At 50.4% G+C, this 26,691-nt stretch overlaps 1 protein-coding gene and 1 long non-coding RNA gene across 5 annotated transcripts; one reads left to right on the top strand and one right to left on the bottom strand.

The window, feature by feature from the left end:
* The first annotated feature begins 1,685 nt into the window (after positions 1-1,685).
* Positions 1,686-22,797, top strand: PITX3 (paired like homeodomain 3). 3 transcript variants are annotated; one of them, XM_053983380.1, is made up of 5 exons: positions 3,338-3,406; positions 4,387-4,510; positions 15,851-15,991; positions 20,024-20,229; positions 21,251-22,797. In XM_053983380.1, the coding sequence occupies exons 3-5, from the start codon at positions 15,883-15,885 to the stop codon at positions 21,812-21,814; spliced, it is 879 nt and encodes a 292-aa protein (XP_053839355.1). In that variant the 5' UTR covers positions 3,338-3,406; positions 4,387-4,510; positions 15,851-15,882; the 3' UTR covers positions 21,815-22,797. The 3 variants fall into 3 exon arrangements, with proteins under 3 accessions (XP_053839356.1, XP_053839355.1, XP_053839357.1); XM_053983381.1 differs by lacking the exons at positions 3,338-3,406; positions 4,387-4,510 and adding an exon at positions 1,686-1,757; XM_053983382.1 differs by lacking the exons at positions 3,338-3,406; positions 4,387-4,510 and adding an exon at positions 12,063-12,149.
* LOC128810500 (uncharacterized) lies at positions 3,399-26,365 on the bottom strand. Of its 2 annotated transcripts, XR_008438051.1 has the most exons (7): positions 26,232-26,365; positions 25,367-25,439; positions 8,059-8,129; positions 7,431-7,478; positions 6,208-6,285; positions 3,733-3,957; positions 3,399-3,563 (listed from the first exon to the last, which is right to left on the bottom strand). It is a non-coding gene; the product is annotated as an uncharacterized LOC128810500 (long non-coding RNA). The 2 variants fall into 2 exon arrangements; XR_008438050.1 differs by having other exon boundaries at positions 3,399-3,957.
* Between the last annotated feature and the right edge of the window lie 326 nt (positions 26,366-26,691).

A 26,691-nucleotide genomic window follows, 5' to 3' on the forward strand; every position in this document is an offset into this window, starting at 1 on the left:
ACTGTGTCTGCTTCTCTTAATGGAGACAAACCTATGCCGGGGTGGATTAAAATCTGAGCTAGAAACAGATGTGGTCCAGTTTTCTGTCATTTTTGTCAGGCAAAAGAGTAGTAAGACAAACATAAGTCCGGCATTACTACCATTAAAAAACCATGGTAATTTCTTACAAGTATGTCAACGTTGTGATTCCTTTTAAACTCTCTGTATTTCTACTGAATTAACTTGTCAGTGCATGTTTTTGAACAATGATCCATAATGCCTGGGTCTGCTCAACCTCTTTTTATATCCTGTGTTGCTTCGTGTGCACTTGTCTTTCCATCGTATCTTTATGTCTTGTTTTGCATTTATTAGGCTCCTTTAATATGGCTGGTAAATCATTCAGGGTTAAAATTCACTACTATTCTCACAACATTATTTCCTAATCTTTAAAATATGTCAGTGGAAGAGCTTGAGGGTGACCTTTGACATCATAAATTGGAGAGCAGGTTGACATGAGAATGACCTCAAGAAAATCAGACCGTAGAATCACACATCAAGCTCCAGAAGAGTCTGACAGGGACAAACTTCTCCCCTGGGCTCCCGGAGCAGGACAGAGAGGCTAAACCCGGCTTCTACAAACTTCTCCCTGTAGGCATTGGGAGAGAGGGGACCTATTTAGTTGGAGTAAAATGTGTGTGCCAACACGTTCAAGGCTTGCTGTAGCAGGTACAAGCATTTCAGGGAGTGATCGCACCCTACACTCCTGCACTGGGATTTTGCCGTGAACTTCAGTAGAAGCCAGGCTGGAATCTAAACTACGAGCAGCATTTGGGCTCTGAAAGACCCATCAGTGGGCTGGAGCGCGGTGTTTTTCGCACAGCCGGTAGCCTCCGTGTCCCGGTAGGAGCGGCACAGTATTGACAGAGAAGCGCTTCTCGGTACCGCCTAGAGCCGCAACAGTGCGTGCGGTGACTAGCCTGTGATTAGGCATGCCCTGCAACTGCTGCTCCATCGTGCAGCGGAACGCTTCCAGCTGCTTCCAGCTGACTACGGACTTGGTTCCCCCCCAAAAAACTCTGTCTGGCTGCTAGCTCGAACTGCAAAACCCGAAGAGGCTCGCCGCGCCGGTGCTGAGAGGAGCGGATGCTCAGCACGGGCTCCAGGGTACGGGATGGCCAAGCACCGAGCGAGGCGGGCAGTTTGTGCGGGGACAGGCGCAGTGGATCGGTGTACACGTACAGGAGCGCCGTGTCCACGCACCGGGGCTGCCGGAGCGCCGAGCGCCGCGCCCGGGACGTGCCCCCGCACCCTGCGCGGCGCGCGGGACGGGGCGGGGCCAGCGCGGGACGGCGAGGTCCGCCGCCCTCCTCGGCCAATCGGAGAGCGGAGCTGCGGCCGTATGTAAATGAGCCGCGGGACGATTGGGCGGCGCGGGCGGGGGGCGGTGCTGGGGCGGACGGCGCTGGACGGGGCGGGCGGCGGCGGGCGCGCAGCTGGAATGGGGCGGGCGGGAGCGGGGCGCCCGGTGCAGCTGGCGGGGGGCGCCGGCCGCCCGCCATAAAGTGAATGGCCAGGGTGAATGGGAGGCAGTCGGCCGGCGCCCTCCGCCTCCGCCCTCCCCGTGAGCCGCGGGCCGGCAGCGACTCGCAGAGTGGCTGGGGAGCCGGGGGAATTTACTTTCTGATAGCGGCAGAGCAGCTCGGGGCGTGGGGCGGCGGTCAGCTTCGCTCCTCTCGCAGGATTAAGTCCGCTCAGCCGAACCCGCATCTGGAGCCACTGTAAGTGCCTTTCCGTCCCCGGCCTTCTCCCCTCCTTTCACTCTGAGCCCCTTCATACTAGCCCGGCCGGCGGTAACCGTTTCGATGCTGGCACAGGGTAAGAGCATCCCCGGTGGGGTGGCTAGGTGTGCTCTGCTCGACAGCACGGGGTCAGCCCCAGTCCAGCGCGAGGTCGGCTTTCCGTCGCCTCCCGCGTGTCTAGGGGCGGCAACCAGGTGAGAGCGGGCGGATAGAGCCCTGCCTTGCCATCCAGAAGGGGTCCCGGGGCTGTGCGCGGCCGAACTGTCCCCTATCGCTGCCGGGAGCGCTGCCCGCCTGGCAGCGGGGCGCGGCGCTTCCACTGCTCTGCCCTTGTAGGGCCCGGCGACCCCCTACTCGCCGCCGTCGGGGTGCCACAGCCCCGACCGCCCCCTCGGGGTCGACGCGGGCCCCTTCCCGTCCAGCGCTGCTGTAGTCTCTCGCCGTTGCTAAACTTAGTCATTTTCCACTCGAGCGAGTGGGGCAGGGGACTGTTTAAATTAGCCGGGATTCGCTGTAAATAACGCCGTTGCGGGCTGCGACTCAGCTGTCTGCAGGGTCCGGGGCAGAGAGGCGCAGGGAGCAGAGGCGGGGAGATGTCGCCGGGGAAAAGGAAGGCAGCCCGACGGCTTTTGGACAGTTGGATAAATGATATTTATGTAAGGGCTGGCTCCTGTTTACAGCAGAGCCGACCTCCCTGTAGCGCCGGGGAGAAACGAGCCGGCCCCGGCGGACGGAGCGAATCTGCCCCGGGACACCGCTGGCTGCAGCGCGCCGGCGGATGGGGTTCCAGGGACCCGACCGGGAATAATAGACCTGGTCGGGCTGCGGGGAGGGAGCGCTGATCCCGCGTCAACTCTGCCGGGAGCATCGAGCTTCCTTGCAGGAGCGCGGCTGCTGGGTTACTGCGGGCAGAACCGGCTGTCGGGCCTCCGGGCCCTTGCACGGGCTCTCCCGCCTCCCCGGCGCCGGGGGCACGGCGCAGAGCGGCGTCCCTCCGTCCTGTTGAGTGCCCGGGAAGGCCGGCCAACTGTAGCGGGCTCCCGGCGGAGCCCGGTACTGTCCGCTGCCCCGTCTATTTCTTGCTCAACGAGTGCCGCTCCGGGGGAAGAGCCAGCCCGCCAGTGCGGCATCCCCTTGTCCTTTCCCCCGACCTCCTCCTCGGAGCGGGACTAAGGAACGGGTGCGTCCCGGCTGGCCGCAGCTCCGGCGAGGGAGGGCGACCGAGGCGGAGGCCGATGCCGGCGCTTCGCCGCAGCTGCTGGAGCGGGCTCAGGGAGGGGGGCGGCGGGCCCGGTGCCGCCGAGCAGGGCACACCTGTCGGCCGTTCACCCGGCGCCCCCGCGGCTGGACAGCTGAGGGGACGAGCGGGGAGGGGACTGGATTCCACCTCCCGGCCGAGCCAGGGCCCTGCAGAGGCGCTGACGGGGGTTGCCGCAGCACCCCTCCCTCCCCCCCGCTCCGCTGGGGTTAGGCAGCTCGGGGCAGCAGTCCCTTAGCCGGAGCTCCCGGGGCTCCGCTAGCCCTTCCCCGCCCGGGCCGCCGGGTTACCAGGTGCAGAGCTCGGCTCCTCAAGGGAGCCGCAGAGGAACACGCTGCTTCAGGACGCCGGTGCCCCGCATAGCCTGGAGGTGAGCCCCCGGCTGCCGCACCCATCTGATGCTTCGAGCTGGCAGTGCAGAAATCAAAACTTATCCCTCATCTCCTCCCCGTTATTCCACCTGGGAGGGAAGCAGACTTCCGACTGACGGGTGCACGACCCGTCCACTATCTAAGTGGAGTCCAGTGCTGAAAGCAAAGAGAGGAATTTGGCATCCCCCAGACAAACTTGTGGGTCTTCCACACATGGCCCTTGGCCTGGAAGACAGGATGCTAGGGATGAAATGGCTCTCTCCCATCTGCAATTTCGGGAGATACTAGAAGCAACTGCTCAGGAAGGTGTCTTTCAGAGTCTCACCTCTGTTCCTGTCCCATCTTCCAAAGACAGGGACAGGACCACCTTTTCAGTGATGGGATCAGTGTCTCCCTGGCTCCCGGCACCACGTCCAAGCCCCTCAGCCTGCCGGTGAGCTGAAGTGGATAGGTGTTTGTGCAGGCTTTGATGGTGCCTCGCTGTGAGGGACAATAGGCTGCCTGCTGGCTCTGGAGGGAATGTCCAGTTTTCAGTTTTCATAAATGTCTGCTGAAGAAGAGCAGAGTTTGATTTTAATTTTTTAAAAATTATTTTTCAATAGCAAATTGTCACACCATGCCCAGTACTCCTCATAAGGAACTTCACAGAGAGATGTCTTTCTGTGCCAGCCTGGAGAGGGGTCTGGGCAGGGGTGGTGGTTTTTCTGCTGTTATTGTAGTTCTTGGATTTGCCTGAGCTGCAGCCCAGATTCTGCCATGTAAGCCCACCTATATTCCTGTCCAAGGCACTGGTTTAAAAACCAATATTAATCTTTGTCAGAGAAACTGTTGCAAGCCTCAATTAATATCTATTACATTTCTATAAGGGCTTAATTCAGGCAATTATTAGATCGGCAAATTGTGACTGAATTGCAAAAGTATTGGTTAATATTCCCTGTGGAGAGCTGGCAAAAAACCCCTTGTATCTTCTCTCTGTCAGATGCTACCCAAAACCTTGAGATTGAGAGGTGAGGCTGACTTTGGAGACTGCCAAAAAGAAAAAGCCAGAAACCTGATCTAGGAGACCGCTCCAAAAGGAAGATGAGATGAGCAGGGGACATGAGGTCTGTCTCGTGACCTGGCACATGTGCCCTGGCCTTGGGGACAGGGGAGGTACCTGGGTCTGGGAACAAAGTCCCAGATGGGGAGAATTGCTGGTTTCAAGCTGTGCGCTCTGCATCAGGAAGGCAATGGGATGAGATTGTGGTGCCATGGAGGGAGGAGGGTCAGAAACAGGAGTCTGTGGCGTCTCTGAGCAGGCTCAGCTATTTATCTGGCTGTTTAAAAATGGGAGATTGCTATTTACTTAGGGCCTGATAGCAGAGGGGGCAAAGCTCCCCCTCTTGCTGTGGGCCTCTGGAGCTGGTGGGTATTAGGCTGTGCCAAGGCTGGGCATTTGCTGTTGGCTGGGGAACAGTCTCTACCAGCTGGTATTAAAGTTCGTGCTGAGGCTGTTGGAAAAACCTTCTATTGTCAAAACCCGGCCGAAATAGGCTGGGGTTTCGGACGGCTGGAGAAGGAATATTTCTGAGGCCAGTCCGCCACACTTCCCTTCCTCTTCTTTGTGTGCTGCTCCCCCTCACCAGCACCCCTGCCCTCCTCCCGCCTCACCTCTGAATATTAATGCCTCTGGCAGATTGGATAATAATGTGACTGGGAATTGAATGAAGCTGGTTATTAGCTCTGGGCTTCCTTGGGGCATTTAAGGGAGTCCACAGGCTGATCCTGGAAGCTTGGCAGCACAAGGGACCCGGGCCAGACTCAGTAAAGAGGGGGGTCACCTCTGTGGGAAAGGATTTGCTTGAATCCTCATCTCCCTCTGACCCCAGAGGAGGACAGGTACGGCAGCCTAGCCAGAGCAGTTCCTGTGGGATGGTTAGCAATAGATCTGTTGGGTTTCAGCAAAAAAAAAAAAAAAAAAAATATTAGAAGTTTTTTTCAGGAAAGACCTAGGAGATCTAGCAGAGCAGATGCTAAGGAACATTTCTGTTATTAGACTTTAAAAAGAGGTGGGGAGTGAGCAAGAGAGGTCCCTCTCTTCCCTTCCCATCAGTGTCAGAGTATTACCAAGCAGATTCAGGAAGAGAGCCAATCCTCTACCCCTAAACAGGAAATTTCCCACTGATTTGCAGGGTGTAGGTTCATCTTTGGAACACTCATTTATGAAGAGCTGAACATTATGATCTCTCTCCTCAGGAGCCTCCTAGCTTTTCTATACGTAGATCTATGGATGCTTTAGCACGAAGGGAAATATCCCTGTTGAGCAGAGGAGAAACTGAGCTCTGGCAGAATTTCCTGATCTGAGTCAGAAATACAGCCTCTGTCCCTTGACCATCAATCTGATGCTCTTTGCTATCTCCTAAACCACAGCTCCACCAGAAAATAAACATTTACACCCCTTTGAATAGTACAAAAGAGGAGGGAAACCAGAGCTGGATTTGCAGCAAGTGACATTCATTTTGTCCCTCTGATTTTTCAACTATTCAAAATGTTCTGAGATGCATTAATGGGACTGCAGTTACTGGGGATCTTAGCAGATCCCCAGCTTGGGGAACCTGGGTCCTGTGTGCACTAAATTAACCCCTAAAAATCACCATAAGGGCTGCTGTGATTGAGACACCTGTTTGTAAACCCCTATCAAACAAGTTCACAATCCCAAATCTGAGAGCCTAAGAAATACTTCTGTTGGGAGAATATAGCACATATGCCACTCTAAATCTCATAGCACTGATCCTATAGGCTATTTTTTTCAAAAACATACACTAAATTGCTACTTGGGGAGCTTCAGTGGTGTGGCACAGGCTGGAATGCTCAGCACCTGCCGAGCTCTCTGCAAAAACTGAAAAAAAACAAAGATGGAATGAAACAAATGACTAGAGGTTTGCAGTTACTTCCACCTCTCTCTCTTTCCATTCCTTCTTCCCCTCAACCTTATTTAAAACAGAAGCAGCCTTCCCACCACCCATTGCCTTTTCTCTCCTTTGCAATGCTGCCATTTCTATGAGTCTAATTTTCTTTTAAAAAAGCTGATTATAAATGACCATTGTGAAACATGAGGATTTAATGGTAAATCAAATTGACCTGTCTGCGTGTGGACATTTTTATTTACTCCTTTTTTTGAAAAGCAAATAAACATAGAATCCCTCCCACATAAAGCAGCTCCCCACTTAGATTTGAACAGAGTTTAAAAGAAATCTTTTTTGTTTTAGCCATTTTTATTTCCTGTTTGTTTCTGAGCTTAGACTTGACAATGAAAACCACATGAAATTCCCTGTTTGTTCCATCAGTTTTATTTTTGGTGCCACAATATCCCAACTTCCAGTTCTGTGAGTTGGGTTTGGGTTTGTTTTTTGGTTTTTTTTGTTTTTTTTTTTTTTCATTTATTTTAAAGCTGGGGTTTTTTTTTAAAGTAAATGCATGGAGGTTTTCTTCCAAAAAAAAAAAAAAAAGTTTTTAGAGGACTGAATGTATTAGGATAATTTAAAAAAAAATTGATTGTTAAGGTAAATTAATCGAGTTATAAAGGTCAGCCACTGTATGAATCCATACCTAAGCAGAGAGAAATACCAAAGCGATGAACATGGACTTTCGTGTCCCTTCTTTTAAAAAGGTTTTACAGCTTACTTCGTGTTGGGTGGGTTTTAATACCAGTGCCCCAGTGCCTGCGCTCAGATATACCCGAATGCAGACCAGGGTGGGAGCTGCAAGCCGTTCCCTGGCCCTGGAGCTGCAGCAGAGGCTGCTCGCAGGGTGCCAGGGTCTGCGCGGGCAGCGGCGTTTTCGGCTGTACGGCCCCGTCCCCGGAGCAGGCTCGCCCGTGGACGAGACGTGGTGTGAGCCAGGCAGCAGTGTTGTGAGATGGCTCACATCCTTCTGCCCCATCCCTTTTCTCTCCGAGCCGCTTTGATGGGATCGCCCGAGGGCCAGACTAGCTGAGTAATTAGGGCTCTGCAGCTTCCTCTCCTACCCACCCAAACTGCTTACCTCCCAGGGCTCCTCCGCATGGGATGCGGCCTCGAGCAGATGGAAAAACTGAGGATTTGGCGGGGGAAAGGTGGGGGGGTGGGGGTGGGGGTGGAGGGAAAAAAAAAAAAAGAAGCAGACTTTGTATACAGTCCTTAGGCAGCACACTCCCACATTTCAGGATTCCCAAAGTGAAACCTCTTGGTTTTGCTTTTGCAGCGACTGTTGTGCCCTGGATTTAGCGAGACATGTTGCCACGGCCTCGAGTGGGGCCTCTGGGCGAGAGGCTCCGGGAGAAGGGCTGCTAGCCCTCTCTGCTTCCCCACCCGCCCTTCTTCCTCCTCGCCCCGACTCGCAGAACGTTCGCGGCCGGTGTACGACAGGAAAAGCGGGCGATCCGCGGGCCCGATCCTGCCGGCACAGGCCTCGTGCGAAGCACTGCGGGATCGGCCCCGGTAGTGTTTGCTAATTGCCTTCCTCGGCCCCTTCAAACAGTGTCTGGGTAAACAGGCTGACCTTCAGGGCATGTTGCAAGGTCCATAAAGATGGAGTGTGGGGAGGGAGCAAGCTCCAGCATCCCTCCCGGAGCCACCCTCCTCCTGTCCCAGCCCTACCAGCTGCAGTATCGCAAGGAAGAGGGGAGGCATACTGTAAGCTGAGATCATCCACTTGTTTTATTCACAGCAGTCTTCATTCTGCAAGGATCTTCTTGCCAGAGAGCTTTAAACAAAATTTAAATACAAATTACTTGGGGGTAAAAAAAAAAAAAAAACAAACCAAAAATCATCAGGAAACTTTACAGCCAAGCACAGCAGACATCGGCTCCCTCCAGCACTGCCGGTTTGTACTGAGACAACACATCCCTCGGAGCAAGCCAGCAGTTTCTGGGCTCTTGTTTCCTTAACCAACAGAGCTGCTCGTTGGCCATGGTGGTTGGTGGGGCCATCACAAAACTCCTGGCAGTTACCCCTTTTCCCTTTGCAGCTCTGCAAACCGCTGAGCTCTGACAGGTTTTTTAAAACAACGATCTAGTACCATCTCTCCCCCAAAAAAACTTCTTTCTAGCTGCTGGTTTTGCTGAGTTCTGTCTTAGAACAAATGTTTATGATCAAGTTGAAGTTCTCCAGAAAGGATTTCCAGAAGTGGTGCTGGATGGCAGACACTGGCAGCCCAGTACCCAGAGGTCAGACAGCCATAGTGGTGTGACATGTTGGTGGCAGGGCATCCGTCCCAACCTTCAACCTCCTGTATTTACCCACTTGATGATGAACTTTCTTGAGCGTGTTTACTAATTGTGAGAATCATTTACATCTTCGATAACATCTGATTTATCCACTGCCCTTCATCTGCATACAAATCTTCTAACAGCAGCTGGAGCCACAGAGCTATCTGGGCCTCCCTAAAATGAGCCAACTTTACAACCACAGAGATACCGAAATGACCCAGCCCCGCTTCTGCAAGCACTGCCCCCATAGGAATCAGGCCAGTTTCCTTTGACTGCCAGAATAATTAGTCAAATTTATACAATCACCCAACTAAATACAGCAACACATACCGATTTGCTGATGCCAGGCCCTGGGGGCCTTCGCTGCTGCATGAGCAGCGCGTGTTCAGCTGAGCTGCAGACAGGCTGCCTGCACCTCTCGTTCCTGCCCGGGATTCTGGCTTGCAATTGTCTCATCTTGCTCCTGGCTCCACAAGACCAGATCCCTATCCCTTGCACACTATGGCTGTGCAGCTATTTCTCTCATGCAGATGCAGGCAGATTCCTCAGTCGTGGCATGAGTTGCTTTGCAGCCAGCTTGATGGGGCTGCAGGAGTGGGTAAGGGCAGGTGGAGATGAACAAAGTCAGTATGTTCCAGCCAGGCCAGTGCTGGCACTCCACTTTAGCAGATCCTTTATTTCAGTTGCAAGATTTTCCCAGACAGAATTTCTTACTAAAATCAGCCTTTTTTCTCCCTTCCCCAAAACAAAGGGATTAATTTCCCTAAAGGACTTCTCTTTTCCTGTAACTGCAGACTGTGCTGCCACTCCTAGCACTCCTGCATGGTGAATCCACACCATGCCAGCAACTTTTTGCAACTGAAAGTTGTTTGGGCAAAACTGAGTTTTTGCTGATTTATTTTGTTCCAGATGCCTAACAAACAAAGTAAGCCATAACAAAGCCTGGCCTTATTAATATAACTGCACAGTCTGTCAGAATGAAAATCCTAGTCCTGGTTGATAGATTCAAGGTACCAAACAGCCCACTGAGGCATAGTGTCCAAGGGACACTGGAAACACAGCCAGACACAGTGAGACCTGAAGCACAATGCTTACAAGAATGCAAAACTATGAATGTTTAGTTTAGAGAAAAAAAAGCCAACTTTGCAGAAAGTCTGGCAGGGCTTTTCTTTTGTGCTAAGATTAGCAATTTGTTTCCAAATTTTGTGTGCCATTTCAGAAACTAGCCAGGTATGCTAAGGGTGGCACTGAGGTTCCAAAGATACTATTGTAAAGAACTTGCTTTAAGCCAAGCCCAAGCACATTACCCTGTCTCTGCAGAAGCCAATGCTTCAGCTTGGCAGGGTCTGCACCAGCCCAGGGTATTGCAGACACACCTGTTGTGGGGAACGATGCACTGTGTGTGGGGCATGGTGACATCAGGGCGCTTCCACAGCACAGGGACACAGCGCAGCCCATCAAATCAGCGAACAGGACACATTCCATTGTGGGCTTTTTTTGCTGTGGACATGGGTATGGAGCTGTCAATCCTTGGGACATTTCCATTGTGATAATCCTCCGGAATACAGGCGGTTTATTAACCCTCTGCCACCCAGAGCAGAGGTTTCAGCCATCATCCTCCTCTGCAGCTGGAAGTTCATGTCAATGTGAGGGAAGCAAGTGGGAACTTCTCTTTAGAGCCATGCACAAAAAGAGAAATAACCTGGACCCCCTTGTCAGAGAGCTGCCAGCTCTCAGGTCCTTGCTGCCAGCTGTGGTCAGGAAGCCTGGCAGCAAGAGCCTGGGCTACTGCAATTCCATGGCACCATGCACAGCTCTCACTGCTCTGTGGCCCAGTCCATTTGTGGGGCAGTGCCAGACAACTTGCTCTGACAACAAAGCCACTAAGTGCCTCAGGGAGCTTTGGCAATTCCTACTGATGAGAGGAATAAAACCCCTAAACCATGTTCTTCAAAGCAGCACACACCACTACGAAGCCACACTCAGGAGCTCAGGGGTTAGTGCCCAGCTGTAGGGACTAAATCGAGAAATAAAGTTTATTATAACCTGTGACTCAGCCCTTGCTGGAGGTCAATGATCCACTTCTGAGTGTGCACCCGAAACCACTACTCAGGCAGCCTGGGGCTGTGCACAGCCTGATGTTTTTGGAGGCAGGCAGCTTGTTCTCCTGTCCCATAATGGCCCTGCGCTCCGGGTTACCAGTTGGCCGCTGCTGTTTATCTTCCAGTGATTAATGGTTGCTCTTGGTTCCTGCTGCAATTCCATTAAGATTAGAGATTTAAAGCTACACGGAGATGTTTAGCAGTGGGTGACCTTGGTCTCCCCATAGTAATATTTCTATAGTCTCAAGGACAGAAATATTAACTCATTTTGCACCCCATCTTTCTTGTTTTCTAGCAGTGGGGAAAGAGCCCCTCACAGGCAGCACTTGTGTTGGCCAGCAAAGAGAATCTGACTCTTGGTTGCTGCATGATTCGTGTGCTGTGCTCATGTGGCACTTGTAATTCCAGCTCACAAGCACTCTGATGGCACCATTGCCTGAACAAACACAGGTATCCAGAGAACAAAATGCTCTTCCTCAAGAGAACAGGCACACTCTCAATCACTTCCTCTTTGACAAGGAGCAGAGGGAGAGGCAGGGCCTGTTCTACCTTGCCTCAGCCCCTCACGGGGACCAAAGTACAGAGGCAGATTATCTTCCTGAAAATGTACATTTAAATAGAAGCCCAAATGTTTGTCTCTACTAAAACTAAGCCAGCACACAGGGAACACGAGCATGGGAGGAGTGAAGCAATCAGCAGTAGTCTGACTTCTGCGATTGATGGAGCAGGAAGAGACAGCTTTGACCCTAAGAATCTAGTGTAACATCATATCTTCACCTCAGGGGATGCAAGAATGAAAGGACACTTCCCCCCAAATGATTGCAGAGCACCGTTCAGCCTGAGGGGTAACCCTGAACTCTTTGTGGAGATCAGCAATTCCAAGCAGAAGATTCAGCTACTCTGGCCCTGTCTGGAGGCAGGAAACTCACAGATCCACAGGGTTGTGCTGATCTGCTTGAGAGAGGCCAGTTTAGTGCTTACCTGCTATCCTTGTGTCATCAGTGGTCATTGTGCTGGTATCTTGGAACCTGAAGCATCAGGTCCTTGCTGAAGCACCCCTGCATGCCCATGTGAAGTCAAATAACATCAAAACAATGCAAGAGACAGCTTTTCACTTCCAGATCAACCTGCAAAAAGCAGGTCCAGCAGGAAGCCTGCTCCCCAATGGCAGTGCAGAGAGTTGAGCAGCACACACTAGTCAGTTTCTAGGCAGCTCTCAATGGGCAAGATCCGCATCACAAAAGCCACCTCTCTAATTATCCTTACTTGGCTTGAAGTCAGCCTCTATGTTTCCTTCCCACCCCTTCAAAGAAAAAAACACCCAAGTAAAATCCTCTTTACTCCGAGATGATGGAGCAGTGTGTTACTGAGAACCAGGAGATGGGTCACAGGGACCCTTGTTTCTGTTTTCAGGTAAGCAAGGTTGCCCTCCTCACGAAGGAGTGTCCTCCTTCTACTGCCTAAATGTCCCCAGCTTGAGCAGTCAGGAGCTGACACAGAAATAGAAAGGGGGTACATTTGAAAAGAGAAAAGGCCTAGAGCCAGGATTGTTCTTCCCCTGCCCTCCACCATGCCCATGGAGGAGGGCCAGCAATTCCCTGTCTGGCTGGAGGGTCTTGTACGGGTGGCCACAGCATGTTCACATGGGCACCAAGGAGAGCACACACATGGGCAGTGACTGGAAGAAGAGATGTGTTTGTTACAGGTTTAGGAACCTTTATCTCAGGGGCAGTAACACATCAGTGGAAGGAGTTACGGGTGCTGGAGCAGACTGGGAGCCATGGCTAGTTTTACAAAACTGAAGCCTCTGAGGAGCCTGGCTGCATGTTGCTAGTACAGGAGCTGTCCCTAAAGAAACTGTTCTTTTGTGTTAAAAGAAAGTGAGATGAAGAGTCAGATGAAGACGGTAAATTTGATTTTATCTAAAAAAACTTTTGAGTTGCCAATTTCACTGATTCCTTGAGAATCAGTGGGCAAACAACTTAGTAGAAATGCCATGAAGGTTTAGCATTGACTTTTTTAATGTCTCTGCCTACAGCAAGATCTAGCCAATGTGGATGAAAGCACCTTTTTTAAAATCCAAAAGGGCTGTATAATCTAGAAGAATACCTTACAGCCTTTTGTGTCAGTAGCATGGGGTTGCCTTTGAGTAAATACATTGGTACAGAGCTCACGTGCTGTCACAATTGCAGACTTTTCCTGCTTTTATAATCATGCTGAGTAGATCCCTCTCTCTCCTTGCTTTTGCTTCTCCGTGACATGCTCAGAGCAAACTGAGAAGGCATTCCTTAATGCCTCCACATACAGCACATGCAGTAAGTTATGCAATTACATATATACATACATCATATTCTCTCTGAAATCCTCCTGCTTTTAAATTCAGTTCGCAAAGCAAACTTGTGCTCAGCCACAAGTCCCAGTTTAAACTTGAATACTGGCCACCCTTCATAACCAGTTTTAATCTAAGTGCCTACTGTATCTCTGAGGCAGGCTAAGCATGCTATGTTGTGTCCAGCAGATTGGATGAACTTTGCAACCACTGCATTGGTGCAGCCCAGGATGGGCCAGGACTAGGTTCTCCTGAGCCTCGTACCTTCTGTTGTCATTTAAGCCTATGGAACCTTGCCTATGTAAGATACTCCCCCCCGGTTTTCCTGTCTTCACTCTAGTCTGTACAGATGAAAGCAATACAAGATGTCGAAAAAAGAGCAAACAGGCCCCTACACAGGAGGACACTGTCCTTGAGTTACAGCAAGGCAAGGATCTGAATTCCTCCTTAAATTGTCCAGTACAGTGTCAAGCTCTAGAAGAGAGGAAATTGTGCTTGACAGATGCAATCATATGCAAATGGCTGTAGAAGAGGGGAAATTATCATCTACAAACATTGGGCAGAAATTCCATCTGCTGCAGACTCAAGAAGGGCTCTTAATAAATTCTGAGACAGCAAAGTGACACACATCTTAATCAAGACTTAATCCGTGGAATTAATTCACTGCGCGTTTCTGCATAATTCTGAGAGTAATGCTAAAAGCCATGGCAATATCAGCAGCAGATGGACTCCCCTACTCCATGCAAAGGTATTAAAGAAAACACAGCCCCTGTCACATCACTTCATGTATGTACACACTGCAGAATGCAACAGGGCTGTGCCTGGTTGCTGGCAGGAGCTTAACACAGCCAGCAGACATCAAAGGTCAGGCTTGCCACAAAGTGGAAATGGAAACCAGCCTCATGGCAAAGCCGGAGTCCTGACACTTCTCTCCCACAGAAGAGGAGAAGCCTAGAGCAAGGCAAAGGTCTGGGAAACCAGAACCAGGTCCTGGTTTGTTATGTGCTACTTCCAGAGAGCACTGACTGAGGTCAGTGTTGAGACTGTCCCGCCAGTACCTGGGAGAGGCGTTGAACCTCTCAGGCAATGAATGGAGGTCAAGCCAAGTGAAGAGCAAGGGAAACTGCAGGGGGTTTGTGAGCAAAATCTGCTGCACAAGCCAGCCAAATAACCATTAGAAATGGCGCCTTTCTCTCTCATCACAGCCTGGAAAGCACACTGCAGGTATGGGGATCAGCCCTGGGCCCTGGCAGCAGCCTTGTGCAAATGGACTAAAGGAGGCTTTAGACAGCTCTGAAAATACATTCTTAGTCACTGTCATCCACGTCCAAATGAGGTGCAACAGCTATGTGATTAATCTCTTGTTTACATGTCTAAAAACTAACACAGTCCAGACTGTCTTCAGCACATTCCCTCCCTGATACGCATGGATTTGAGGGGCTGGGCAATCCTTCACCACCCAGGATCCAGCCTTCACAACTGATCTCCACCTAAAGCTTGAAAGTTCCAAACCCCTGGTCCAAACTTCCCTAAACCCAGGGGTCCCACATCCTGGCACAATGTATCAGCTGTTGTGTCTTAGAGGAAAAAGATCCCTGGCTAGGAAGGTGAGGTATCAGCTGGGAGTGGCCAAAGTTTCAGAAGCTGCTGGGGTCCCCTCAGATTGATCCAGCCTTCATAAACTGTGCACCGGTGGCAGTGAAACATCCTGCATTTTGCTGGGTTATGATCCAACATTCAGATTAGGGGCTAACACATGGCCAGCTCACCTTTCCAAGGGGATGTAGCCAGGCTTGGAACACTTACTGCCTTGTGCCTGCCTCTTCATGAGCATCCAATGTTGTCCAGAACAAAGTGGTCTCAGCTGAGCTCCTTTAGGATATACAGGTGGAGGGTGCAGGGTCCATAAGGAAGTGAATGATGAAAAGAATTGGGACAGAGAGGTGTGGAAAGAGATGGCAGAAGAGTCACAGTGGTTCCTGCAGTCGTGGGGAGCAGCACTGACAGCTTCCCAGTTGGGATGCTTTCAGCCAGGGAAGATGGCTCACCAGCACAGGCCAGTCTCTTGAGGGGACAGGGGGAGCCTCCAGTCAGGATGATCTCGGCCTGGAAGCAAGCTCCTGCTACAGTCAGGACCACTCATTCCCAGGCACCCAGGCGTGTGAAATGTGATTCCCATGTTAATTCAGGTTCCAGAGGTCCTTGTGTACCCCAAAGGAGTCCACTTGCACTGTCTGGGTCTCTGCTTGTAGCAGTGGCTGTGCAGGCAGATGTGCTTTCCTATCAGTGCCAGGCACAGGAATGCTTTTCTTTTGGGATGTGTGCATGTAGTGCTCTCTGAATAGCTTTGCTTAGGCTTGGCCAGCTTGTGGAGAAACAAGGGAGAAAGAGGAGGGAAGCTGGGCAGGGAGGATGGGAGAGGTAGGATGACTGGGGAAGGTGCTAACAGCCCTTGGCTCGCCCAGAACCACTTCCTCAGATCTCCATTACACAGCATGCTCCCGGCGTTGCTATTTCAGTCTGAATGTCACCTATAAATTGGAGGCTCTTTCTCTGAAGGCTGCAAATAGAAGTGTCACTAGATGATCTTTGATTAATAGGGAAACTCAGCTGAAAGCCCAGTATGTCCATTTTCCAGCCAAGAAACTCAGAGGTGTCCAAGGATCACATAGGGATCCTTTCCTTTTCCTAGACCTTTCCTCAAGGCAAGTCCTTGCTGGAGGTGGTGAGGAGAGGTCACACACACATTGATCTCTCTGATCACCCTGTGACTACTGTTTTTCAGATTCCTCCTTCTCCACCACCCATCCCTGCCCCATGGATTTCAACCTGCTGGCAGACGCGGAGGCTCGCAGCCCAGCCTTGTCTCTCTCAGACTCTGGAACTCCTCAACATGAGCACAGCTGCAAAGGACAGGACCACAGTGGTGAGTGCAAGGCTCAAGATACAAGAAAAACCCTGACCCATCCTTGTCCTTGGCTCTGGGTGGCCAGTGGCTTGTAGTGCTCCCAGAGGGACAGTTTCCCATTGTACTGGGAGCCAGAAAAATGCCATAGCAGCACGGCTGTGCCAACAGGAAGGGGAAAGGCATAAGGGTCCATATTGCAATGACAGCTATTGGGAGGATGAGAACATCATCCCAGTGGCAGGGTCATCTGGCCCTGGCTGCAGGAAGCCACTGTTCACAAGGGTACAGCCCATGGCAGGTCAGAGCCAGGCAAGTCAGGTCACAGACCAATCAAGATTACTTCCTTCCAACACAGGAAGTATCCAAGGCACAGAAGGCTACATCTAATTTTAAACTGCTCTTTTTTTTTTTTTTTTTTAATTTTTTTTTTTTTTTTTTAAATTTTTTAACCTCTGTTTAAATTGTTTGGGTTTAAACTTTCCATGGTAAAGGTAAACCTTAGGCTGAACTTTCCAGGTGCAGGCATTAAGATGAAGGGAAGCACTGTCTTGCTCCTGCTTTAATTGAAAAATTCTCGTCACTTGTGCCTCTGACCATTCCCAAAGGCTGAACAAACCCCAAGCCTGCTTAATTCTTTATCAGGCTCTGAATAAGGAACATCACCATTCACACCTGTTCAGAAATCAGCTATCAAATGCTATGGTTTCCTCTGGATTTTACATCTGTCCGGTTACCACTCCATCCCTTGTTATTCTGGATGTGCCACGATGCAAAGCTGCTTCTGCCAGTGCCAGCATGAGGGAGTGAGGGCCGGGGACAGCCCGCTGCTCTCCGTGTAAAGCCTCCAGGCTCACCCGCATGCAAAAGCTAATAAGGATAATGATGCAGATTAAAATTCCCCAGAGAAAGTATCATGAAGGGAGTTATGCTGGGATAACTAGAGTCACAGAATCCACCCAACAAATTCCCCACTGCACACGTACCTTAGTTGGGCACATCCCCAAGCTCAGTGGCTCCTCGTCAGCTGCTTTGGATGCATGGCAGTGTCTCCATTCAAGTGGCCTTCCCTATTGAACCCACCCTGGCATGCTGTAGAAGTGCCAATTTAGGCACTGACTTTTCTTTCCATTAGGCATGAGCAGCTAATTCCAGCTATGGCCACAGTCGTTTCACTGAGTGGGCGAATGTGTACAAGATCTATTCCACAATCTATTTTGGGGTGACAATAAGCATTGGATGCCTGGCTACATCACTCCCCACTCTCTTAAGCAGTCTAGAAATAAAATGGTTCTGGGAGGTGACTTGTCAACATTACCTGTGTGCAGATGCTGACAGCTTGTGCCTTTGCAGCAGAAGCTGATGGCAGCCATACATCAGCAGGGTCAGGCAGAATAGGGCTGACTACCAAGGGCTGCCTGGAATAGGGGCATGGCTGCACTTCTGGCATTTCTTGACTCCCCTCAAGAGAGCAGCCTCCCTACTTCTCCTTGGCCCTGCGTCATTCATCCACACAAGTAAGAGATCCAGAGGAAGTGAACACAAGCCTTGCTTGTCTAGGCTCAGCACTCAGGGATCTCACGTGTCCTCCAGTTGTATGGCATGGTTAGTGACACCCCCTTCTGTTAGGTTTCATCAGCCAGCACAGGTCAGGGGAGAGCAAGGATAAGGAATGAGGGAGGTAAAGAACTGCCCCACATCTCCCCATATTGTGCTCCTCAAGCATGGATTCAAGGCACCCACATCCTTTCTGTAGGCTCCTTTCTTTCCCTGTATCGCCACAGTTTGGGTCCCCACTGCAATCAGTCAAAACTCTGCACCTTTTACAGAGGACACTTATTCCCTGCTTATAGAAGAAGCAGGAAAGAGATGACTGACACACAGAAAGAAACACAGCTAGCAGGTATGGAAACAAAGAGAACACCAAGATGAACTGCAGAGACTTTTCAAGGCTCGAAGTTGGGATTCCTACTTCTCCTTAGACTTAAGATTTATGGAAGGTAGCTATACCAGAGGGTGTTGAGAAGATAAATACCAAACAAGATACACTGTGATCTCTTTCACCCAGATATAGCCCATAAACTAGTGGTACCTTCATTCCATTTTCTTTCCCTCTTGGTATAGTTTCTTCCTGAGTGAAGAAGGGCAGTCCTGGGCAGGAATTCTCAATAAGGGCATAGCCTCCTACTTCACAGCAACCCCTTCGGAAATGAATATTTGTCAGGGACTTTGGTGAGAGCACATCCCCTGTACGCATCAGGCTCCTAATTAACCCAGGCTCAGCAGATGAACAAACAAACCAAATGTTGCCTGTTCATCTGTATTGAGCATTCCCAATAACTAGCTCAGATGGGTGGCATCACTCCCTGTTCAATCTCTTTTGGAGATGAATAGTGCAGGAATCTCCTGCATCCAATACTGGTTTAGAGCACTGAGCTAGAGAAATCAGATTAATCTGATTGTCAAGAACCACTATAAAAATCCACATTAAGAGCATGCTTCCAAGAGTTCTGCTGAATATGGGATCCAAACCAAAGATGCTCATGAAAATGAGAAGAGTACCACAAGACCACAACCAAGCTCTTTCATTCCACTTTTCAATTCCTATGTCTTTGTTTCAAGAGTGTGCTGGGAAAGTTCTTGTACAAGTACGCCCTGGATGGAAACACAAACTGGTCCTGATGCTAAGAACAGGACATAGCACCTTCCTGCTCAGAAGAACCAACTTATAACCTGCTGCTGTAAGCAATGGCCATCTCACTGTCCTTGCATTCACACTCCTGCTGATGGATAGCATCAGACGTGCTATAGAAGCAGAGGCGGATGGTGGGGAGCAAGCCACTGACCACACGCAGGGTTTCCTCCCTGGAGAGCAAGCGCCTCTCCTGCAAATGCTCTCTGCAACTCCAGCATTGCTCCCCTTGAAGAAAGGCAAGTACGAGAGTTTTCCAGGAACAGAAGGAAAATATTTCTGAATTAACAGGCTGTTATAGGAAGAGGGTAGTGGCACCAGGTTCCTGAGACAGGAGCATCTTCCACAAGCTATAGCTTTCTTCCAGCATAAAAGAAAGTGCCAAATTTGAGCAGTTAGGCACTCTATAGAGGACAGTTAAATGGGAGATATTTGTATTTGCATTCTGCCCCTATTTGCATTTTGCCTGCTTGTATTTGCACAGCCCCCAGAAAGGGCTGTGGCACAGGGAAGCAGCTGGCTGCCCACCTCCACCCACAGCAGCCAAAAGCTCAGCAAGCAGACATGGACTTGATGCCCAGAAGGAGGCTGAGCTGTGATTTCAGTGAGATATCAGTATGAACACTGGAGAGTTTTGAGACTTTAATGGACAGTGAAATGAAAGACACTGCCTCTAGGAGAGGGATCCGTGGATCAGGAGGATGGCAGGGGCAGAAAGACGGGGAGATGCTGGAGTGCTCCATGGTAAGGTCTAAGAGAAGCCTTTCCCTGTTTTTTAAAAATCAAAACATAGGCAGCTAAGTAAGAATGTAAAGGAGCAAGAAGGTGAATGAAAATTTGTGCTCCTCGGGTTTGATTAATTGGAGAACCCTAGCTTGCCATCAATTTGCAATTTGCCTTTTCTCATTCCTTGTCCACAGAGACAAGACTGGATCTTTTGCTGTGTCCTAAATGTCAATTTTCTATTCAGTTTTTCTAAAGGACACCTTAGGCAGAGAGTTTTAAGTTGGTTAAGAACCTTCTGATCTGGATAAGTTCTGCCACTGTCTCCCATGTGAACTGTAAATGAAACCGAAATACTGGAAGTTTGGAAAATCTAAATCCAGTCATTGGAAGCTAATATCTGTTATGGCAGTTAAACAAAGGCAAGCTGTGCTGCATGGAGGGGGCACTGGTTTTGGTGCTGGGTGGATGCCTGCTTGCAAGGACAAGGGAGGGAGATGGGACCACTCCTGGTGGCTGCAGTGGAAGGGTTCCTCACTGAGCGTGCACTGGTTGCCCCAAGGATAGGCTCCCCAAGTGCAACCAAGCCCTCAAAGTTAACTCAGAGGATCTCTCCCATCTTTCTGTTTCTCACGCAGACACTGAGAAGTCCCAGCAAAACCAGACAGATGACTCCAACCCTGAAGACGGCTCACTCAAAAAGAAGCAGCGGAGGCAGAGGACACACTTCACCAGCCAGCAGCTCCAAGAGCTGGAAGCCACTTTCCAGAGAAACCGTTATCCAGACATGAGCACCAGGGAGGAGATTGCAGTCTGGACCAACCTGACAGAGGCACGAGTCCGGGTAGGACTGCAGCCCTTCCACCTTCCTGGGTCTGAGCTTGTGTGGAAGAAGCCTGCTGTGATACATGACCAAGCTGTCCCCAAACCAAGGAAGGAATTAGGAGCACCAGAAAATGTCCCTGTCTTGGAAACACCTCACTAGGGTCTGCCCTTGAGATTTGACACGTCCTGCCACACACATACCCCCTGCTGGTGGTGGCTTCCCCATCCAGAGCCGCCTTGCAATTATACAGGTAGATTCAAAGCCCAGGCTCTTCCCCGCAGAGCCCTGCCTGCTGGCTACCTCGACCCAGCAGAACCTTTCCTTGTCTTGCAGTACCATCAGTCCCCAGCCTTACTCTTGCTGGAGGGCACATTTTTGGGTTCCCAAACCAATGTGCAGTCACAGGCATGGTGTGGCAGGGCTCCAGCTGGAGTGAGAGCTTCTCTCTGCTACTAGAAATATGAGTTAGCAGCATCATGAATAGCCTTCCAGCAGCTTCCATGCTCTAGAAGTTATACTGTTTGAACCCCTCTAACACTAACAGATTTTCCTCTTAGAAGACAGACCTATAACACCCCACTCTAGGCCAGTCCTGAGGTAAAGTCAAAAGAAGAGAAGTTATTTCCTTTGTTCAGCAGTTTTCAAGACACATCCCCCAGATACTTTGCTCCCAAGTCACACAACCCCAATCCCTCCTCCTGGATGTGGTCTCTTGGAAATACAGCAAGTATTTTCCTCTCTTTTTTCTGTAGAAAGGGCATCTGTTTGTTGAGTGAGGTAGGTTATTCTGTGTGTTGTGAAATGGCAGTGGTTTAGGTTTCTGTTGGTTGACTGAGGACCTCCTGGTGATTTCTGCTGGGAGATGACTCTGAAGCCCAGATATCTTGCTGCAGCTCTTTCCTGATGCTCAGCCTCTCATCTCCTTGGGAGCATTGCCAGCCCTTCAAGCTCTTGTCTTGCTTGGCAAAGAAACCAGAGCAAGGCCCCTTTCAAGGTCAGCCAGAGCAATTCCCATGCCCTCCCTCTCTCTCTCTTGCAGGTCTGGTTCAAAAACCGCAGAGCTAAGTGGAGGAAACGAGAGAGGAACCAACAGGCCGAACTGTGCAAGAACAGCTTCGGAGCCCAGTTCAATGGACTGATGCAGCCTTATGATGACATGTATTCCAGCTATTCCTACAACAACTGGGCCACCAAGGGGCTTGCCAGCAGTCCACTCTCAGCCAAGAGCTTTCCATTCTTCAACTCCATGAATGTCAGTCCCCTCTCCTCCCAGCCCATGTTCTCCCCACCCAGTTCCATCACCTCAATGACCATGCCTTCATCCATGGTCCCTACTGCTGTGACCGGAGTACCGGCCCCAAGCCTCAACAACCTGGGAAACATCAATAATCTGAACAGCCCGAGCCTCAACTCTGCTGTCTCATCCAGTGCCTGTCCTTACGCCTCAACAGCCAGCCCCTACATGTACAGGGACACGTGCAACTCCAGCCTGGCCAGCCTGCGGCTGAAGGCCAAGCAGCACGCCAACTTCACCTACCCAGCGGTGCAGACAGCAGCTTCCAACCTGAGCCCTTGCCAGTACGCCGTGGACAGGCCTGTATGAAGGGCTGCCCTCTGCCAACCAGGGACTTGACCTTAGCCTGACAAAAGGAGACCTTTAGCCCTACAACAGCGTACGTCCTGCAGAGAATGAGTGAACATAACAGCATAAGAGGGAGACAGGGAGAGAAAGAGAGAAAAGAATGAGCAGGCAGACGAACCTTTATGAAGATTTGTCTATTGTATGGTGAATTTTGACTGTCTTTCCCCTTCAAAACCCCTTCCCTTCTTGCCCACCAAACCTTCTCCTCCATGGTAAAATAAACCAAAAGAGTCTACTGGAAGCCCCATGGGGAAATAGAGCCCCAACAAGCAGGGTGCCTGACCCATGGGAAGCACAAACAAGTATGTTTCAATCTGCCCCTCCAAGCCCCACAGGGGTGAGCCCCCCAAATTCCTGGGACAGCACAGGCAGCTTCACACCACCCCTGCAGGAAATAGCCAGAGACAGGACAGCTTGAGGGGGGTTGCCAGTTGGTGCTTGGCTAAACCATATTCTCTGCACATGTGCAAGATTTCAGTGAAAGATATCTTGCCCATTTATTTATCATACAGCCAGTAAGGAAGCCTTGTCTCAGTCAATTATCATCTCTTTATAATGCATATATACACATGGCCCTTCAGACTTGAAACCTTCAGGAGCTGGGGGTTGTAAGAATATAAAATATGTGTGTATATATATATATCTATCTTATGTATATATACAAATACATATAGAAACATTAAAATATGCCTTCTTGTTTTGGATGTGAAATAACCTACATAGTAGACCTTAAAACCAAAATCCCTGCAAAGGAAGCACATCCAGTGAGGCAGTGTCCTGGCTGTCATGCTTTACTGCTTCAGTCATCTTGGTCAGACACACTGCTGCCAGCATACATCCCAAACATTCCCATCTGCAACAATCAGCTCCTCCTTGCACATCTCCTTCCCTTCCCCAGATCCCATTTCCAAAAAAGATAATAAAAGTTGGCACAAACCCTTTAAGCTTCTGCTTGTGTGGTTATTGAAAGCACAAACCTGCATCTGAAGATTCTGAAATCAAGTGCCAGCAGCCCAGGTAAAGGTGAGCATCCTTACAAGCACCAGCATGAGGCAGTCCAAGCTGGAGTAGAGGCTGAAGTTTGGAAGAGTACTTCATGTTCCTCACTTACATATCAAACACCTGGCTTCTCAGAACAACAAAAGCCCTCATACACAGTAGGAAGAGGAAAACAAGCCCCCTTCGTGTTCCCTGTCTGCATGCACCCAGTGCAGCTGGAAGGCTGAGCCTCTTCTGGCTCAGGCTTCCCCACTGTGCTGGATGGAGCCAGTGCCTTTGGGCTCCCACAGCCCAGGGCAGGGGAATGCCCCCAGGCACTCTGGCTCCGAACAGTGGTCCTCAGGGCAGGTGCCAGATGCAGCAACCTGCATCTGCTCTGCTCAGCTTCTGTTGGGAAAACTGTAAAACAGAGGTGGCCCTCTTAAGCTATACAGGCACCTGGAAAAGCTTCTGCTTCAGCCAATGCAGAGGGAGGCAGCAGATCCCTCTGAGGGCCCAAGGAAGCTCCACATACAGCAGGGGAGCAGGGCATCTCTACCCAGTGCAATCACCTTTCCCTTCATCAAGCACAAGCTCCAAGGGAAAACACAACTCCAATACTTTATTTTCCTCTTTAGAGAGAAAAAACAGTCCTAAAATATCTTCACAACAAACTGTCCTACCAGGAAGAACAGGACAGGCAAATCTGACATAACCCATGTTCTGCAATGTTGTCAACATGCAGAGATAAAGCAAGTTCTTTGCTAAGAATGGATCCTCACTAGGACACAGTAAGAGGTCTCTCACAAACCAAGCACATAAACTGCTTAGTTTTTGCCAAAGCCTCTTCCACAGTTCAGTTGCTTCTGAAGGTATTCGTGAGCAGATGCTGAAAGCAGTCACAAGTGTCAGCTCATCCTCACTGTAACAGATTATTCTTGCTCTGAGCTAATCCAAAATCTGGGAGCCAAAATATTCTGCACTGAAACAGCTACCAGTGGAAAGGGTTCAAAGATCAAGTGTAAACATGTAAAACATAAACATGGTACATCCCAGACCATTTGTTTCATTTTAACCTGGATCCTACCTTGCTGCTGGGCACAAGTGCTGTTGAAGTAGATTTAGTGGTTAATCTCCATTCTGTGCTGGAGCTGCCACCCAGCAGCCTTTCCACCAAATACACACTTCATCTTGGTGCTACTGTGCTTAACTCCCTTCTCTAACACAACTCTTCCATCTATGGGAAGAAAGAAGGGCCTGGACTTCTCTCTAATATCCTCTCCTTCACTGAGTCCAACTCATAGCAGAGTCCACCTTTTCTCCCTGGTAACCCAAGACAGGGGTGCCACAATCCTCTCATATTGCCTTGATGAAGAGCTGATCTCTTTACACACTTGGTCTTTCCCCTTCTCCTTTTCCACACACACTGCACCTCTAGCCTGTGCTTGGTGGTTCTCTATGCTGCTCTGATGCTTGTGGAGGTCCTCTACTTGTCCCACAGAGAAGATGATTTTTGGCTGGGGGACACAGTACAAGACTTGGCTGCTGACTGTTTCAGGATTCAGTGGATGAAAGATATGTCCAACTATGACAAGCAGAAGGCCAGCTCCAGCACTTGGTTCTCATTGTCTCCTCTGGGAGCCAGTGGGGGAAAGTCAAGACCTAGTTTAGGTCCTGATTTTTCAGCCTGAGGTTTTTCATACAGTCATTTAAATTAACATTACTCCGGACCACTCTGATTCCTGAGCAGGACAGACTCAGTACCCACACAAGATAACTGGTACATGTGGCCAGTGGCTCTGCAGCCTGGCTAGTTGACTCAAGTTTTTCCTTCCCATGCTGTATGGAGAAGATGGTGGGGGCTGTTCCTGCAGTCAGAGGTATTGCACCATGTAGGACCCAGACCAGATGGCAAACCACACATCAGCTCTGAGCTGAGAGCACTTTATACAATAGTACCCTAACAACTGACACAACCATGGGGAAAACCTTAAAATCTACAGAAAACAGAAGTGGCCAACAGCAAATAACTAATGGAGCAGGCTGGCAGCAGAGCGCTCTGCAGGTGTCTCCTGTCTGACAAATACCTCCTGCCTTCCTGGTTCAGCTAAGCCAGTTCAGCCTCTCACATTCAGCTTCTTCCCCACGGGCCAGGACTCGGACATCATGCTCTCGGGTCCAGCTCAAGCACAGCAGGTATTCTACAGCCCTTAGCCAGGACTTCTCTCTCACAAGCCCCCAGTACCTCCCCAGATGCATCTTGTTGATACTGCAACCCCAAGCATGTGATTTTTAGCAGGATCCCACTTATTCTGGAGACCTGTTAGGCAAATAACTTTGTCGTTGGATACTTCCCAATCTGCATATTTAACAAGTGCACATTCTCCTCCATCATCCAAATCATTAATGGAAGTGCTGAGCAAAACCAAACCCACAACAGATGTCCCTGAATTTCATTCAACAGACCCCTTCCTTCTCAACAGTAAACTGTGGATAACTCTCTGGGTATAATTATCCAGTGGGTTTTGTACCTACCCAAATACTTTATAGATCCTCCTTAAAAGCCACTTGACTGGCAGCCGAAGATCTCTGTCACCATGCCCTTACCCTGTCAGACAGGAAAATTGAATTATTTTGACCGGATTCTGTTCTTGATAGAACATAGCATATCTTGTGTCCACATAGCTCCTGTTCATCTCCACTGTTTATATACACTGAAATTATTTCATCCAGTTGTTTGTTTGTTTGTTTGTTTGAGTTTTTGGGTTTTGTTTTGGTTTGTTTGTTTGGGGTTTTTTGGTTTGGTTTTGTGGGTTTTTTGTTGTTGGGGGGTTTTGTTTGGTTGGTTGGTTGGTTATTTTTGTGGGGTTTTGGGGTTTTTTTGTGGGTTTTTGGTGGGGTTTTCTGTTTGTTTGGGGGTTTTTTGTTTAGGTTTTTTAAAAATGTTTTTTTAAGGGGTGATTTAACTGTGAGCAGTTCCTGGCTTTTGGCCCCAGTCCCCATTTTGAAGAGGGGGGAATTCCAAGGGAATTCTCATAGATAACAATGACTAATTCTGGGATTGCTTTGTGTGAGGTTCACCACACCGAGAGGGTCTGAAAAAATCCCGTTTGTGTAAATACTATCTTCCTTGCACTTTTCTAATTCAAGGCCAGACTTTAGCCCCCATCCACCAGCACGGCTTGTGCTCCCCGCTCGCCCGCAGCTGTGTCTGAAGGCTCACATAGAGCGCACCGCCGCCGGGTGTCCCCAGCAGCTGCCCTCGGTTCTTCCTCTCAGCCCAGAAGCAGCGCGGCACCGGGCCCGCTTCGTGTCCCGCTCGCACAGCCGAGGATGTTCCCGCTCCCCTTGCTTGGTGCGTGCTGCCAATAGAGCCCCGAAGCGCGGCCTGGGCGCGCACCTCCGGGCCGCTGCAGTACGTGTGAAAGCTGGGCTCAGACAGGTCCACAGGCGTGAGGGGCGGCTCTACTCTCGCTCCCAGCCGCCGCTCCGACCCGGGGCCGCCGCGGTGCGGGTCCGGCCCGACCCGGCCGGCTGCGCCCTCAGCGCGGGCGGCGGCGCCGCCTAGCGGCGGGCTGCAGCGAGTGCCGCGCTCCCGCCCTCGGGGCGCAGAGGGAAACCTCCCCACAGCCGTGACACCCAGAGAGCCTCGGGGAAACCTCCCCACAGCCGTGACACCCAGAGAGCCTCGGGGAAACCTCCCCACAGCCGTGACACCCAGAGAGCCTCGGGGAAACCTCCCCACAGCCGTGACACCCAGAGAGCCTCGGGGAAACCTCCCCACAGCCGTGACACCCAGAGAGCCTCGGGGAAACCTCCCCACAACCGTGACACCCAGAGAGCCTCGGGGAAAAGCTCCC

The sequence above is a fragment of the Vidua macroura genome, chromosome 8 (assembly GCF_024509145.1).
Source record: "Vidua macroura isolate BioBank_ID:100142 chromosome 8, ASM2450914v1, whole genome shotgun sequence".
Taxonomy (NCBI): Eukaryota; Metazoa; Chordata; class Aves; order Passeriformes; family Viduidae; genus Vidua; species Vidua macroura.

Coding starts and splice junctions, on each gene's coding strand:
- PITX3 (XM_053983381.1), top strand. CDS start 15,883: ATGGATTTCAACCTGCTGGCAGACGCGGAGGCTCGCAGCCCAGCCTTG. Junction 15,992..20,023: donor CAAAGGACAGGACCACAGTG/GTGAGTGCAAGG, acceptor TTTCTCACGCAG/ACACTGAGAAGTCCCAGCAA. Junction 20,230..21,250: donor TGACAGAGGCACGAGTCCGG/GTAGGACTGCAG, acceptor TCTCTCTTGCAG/GTCTGGTTCAAAAACCGCAG.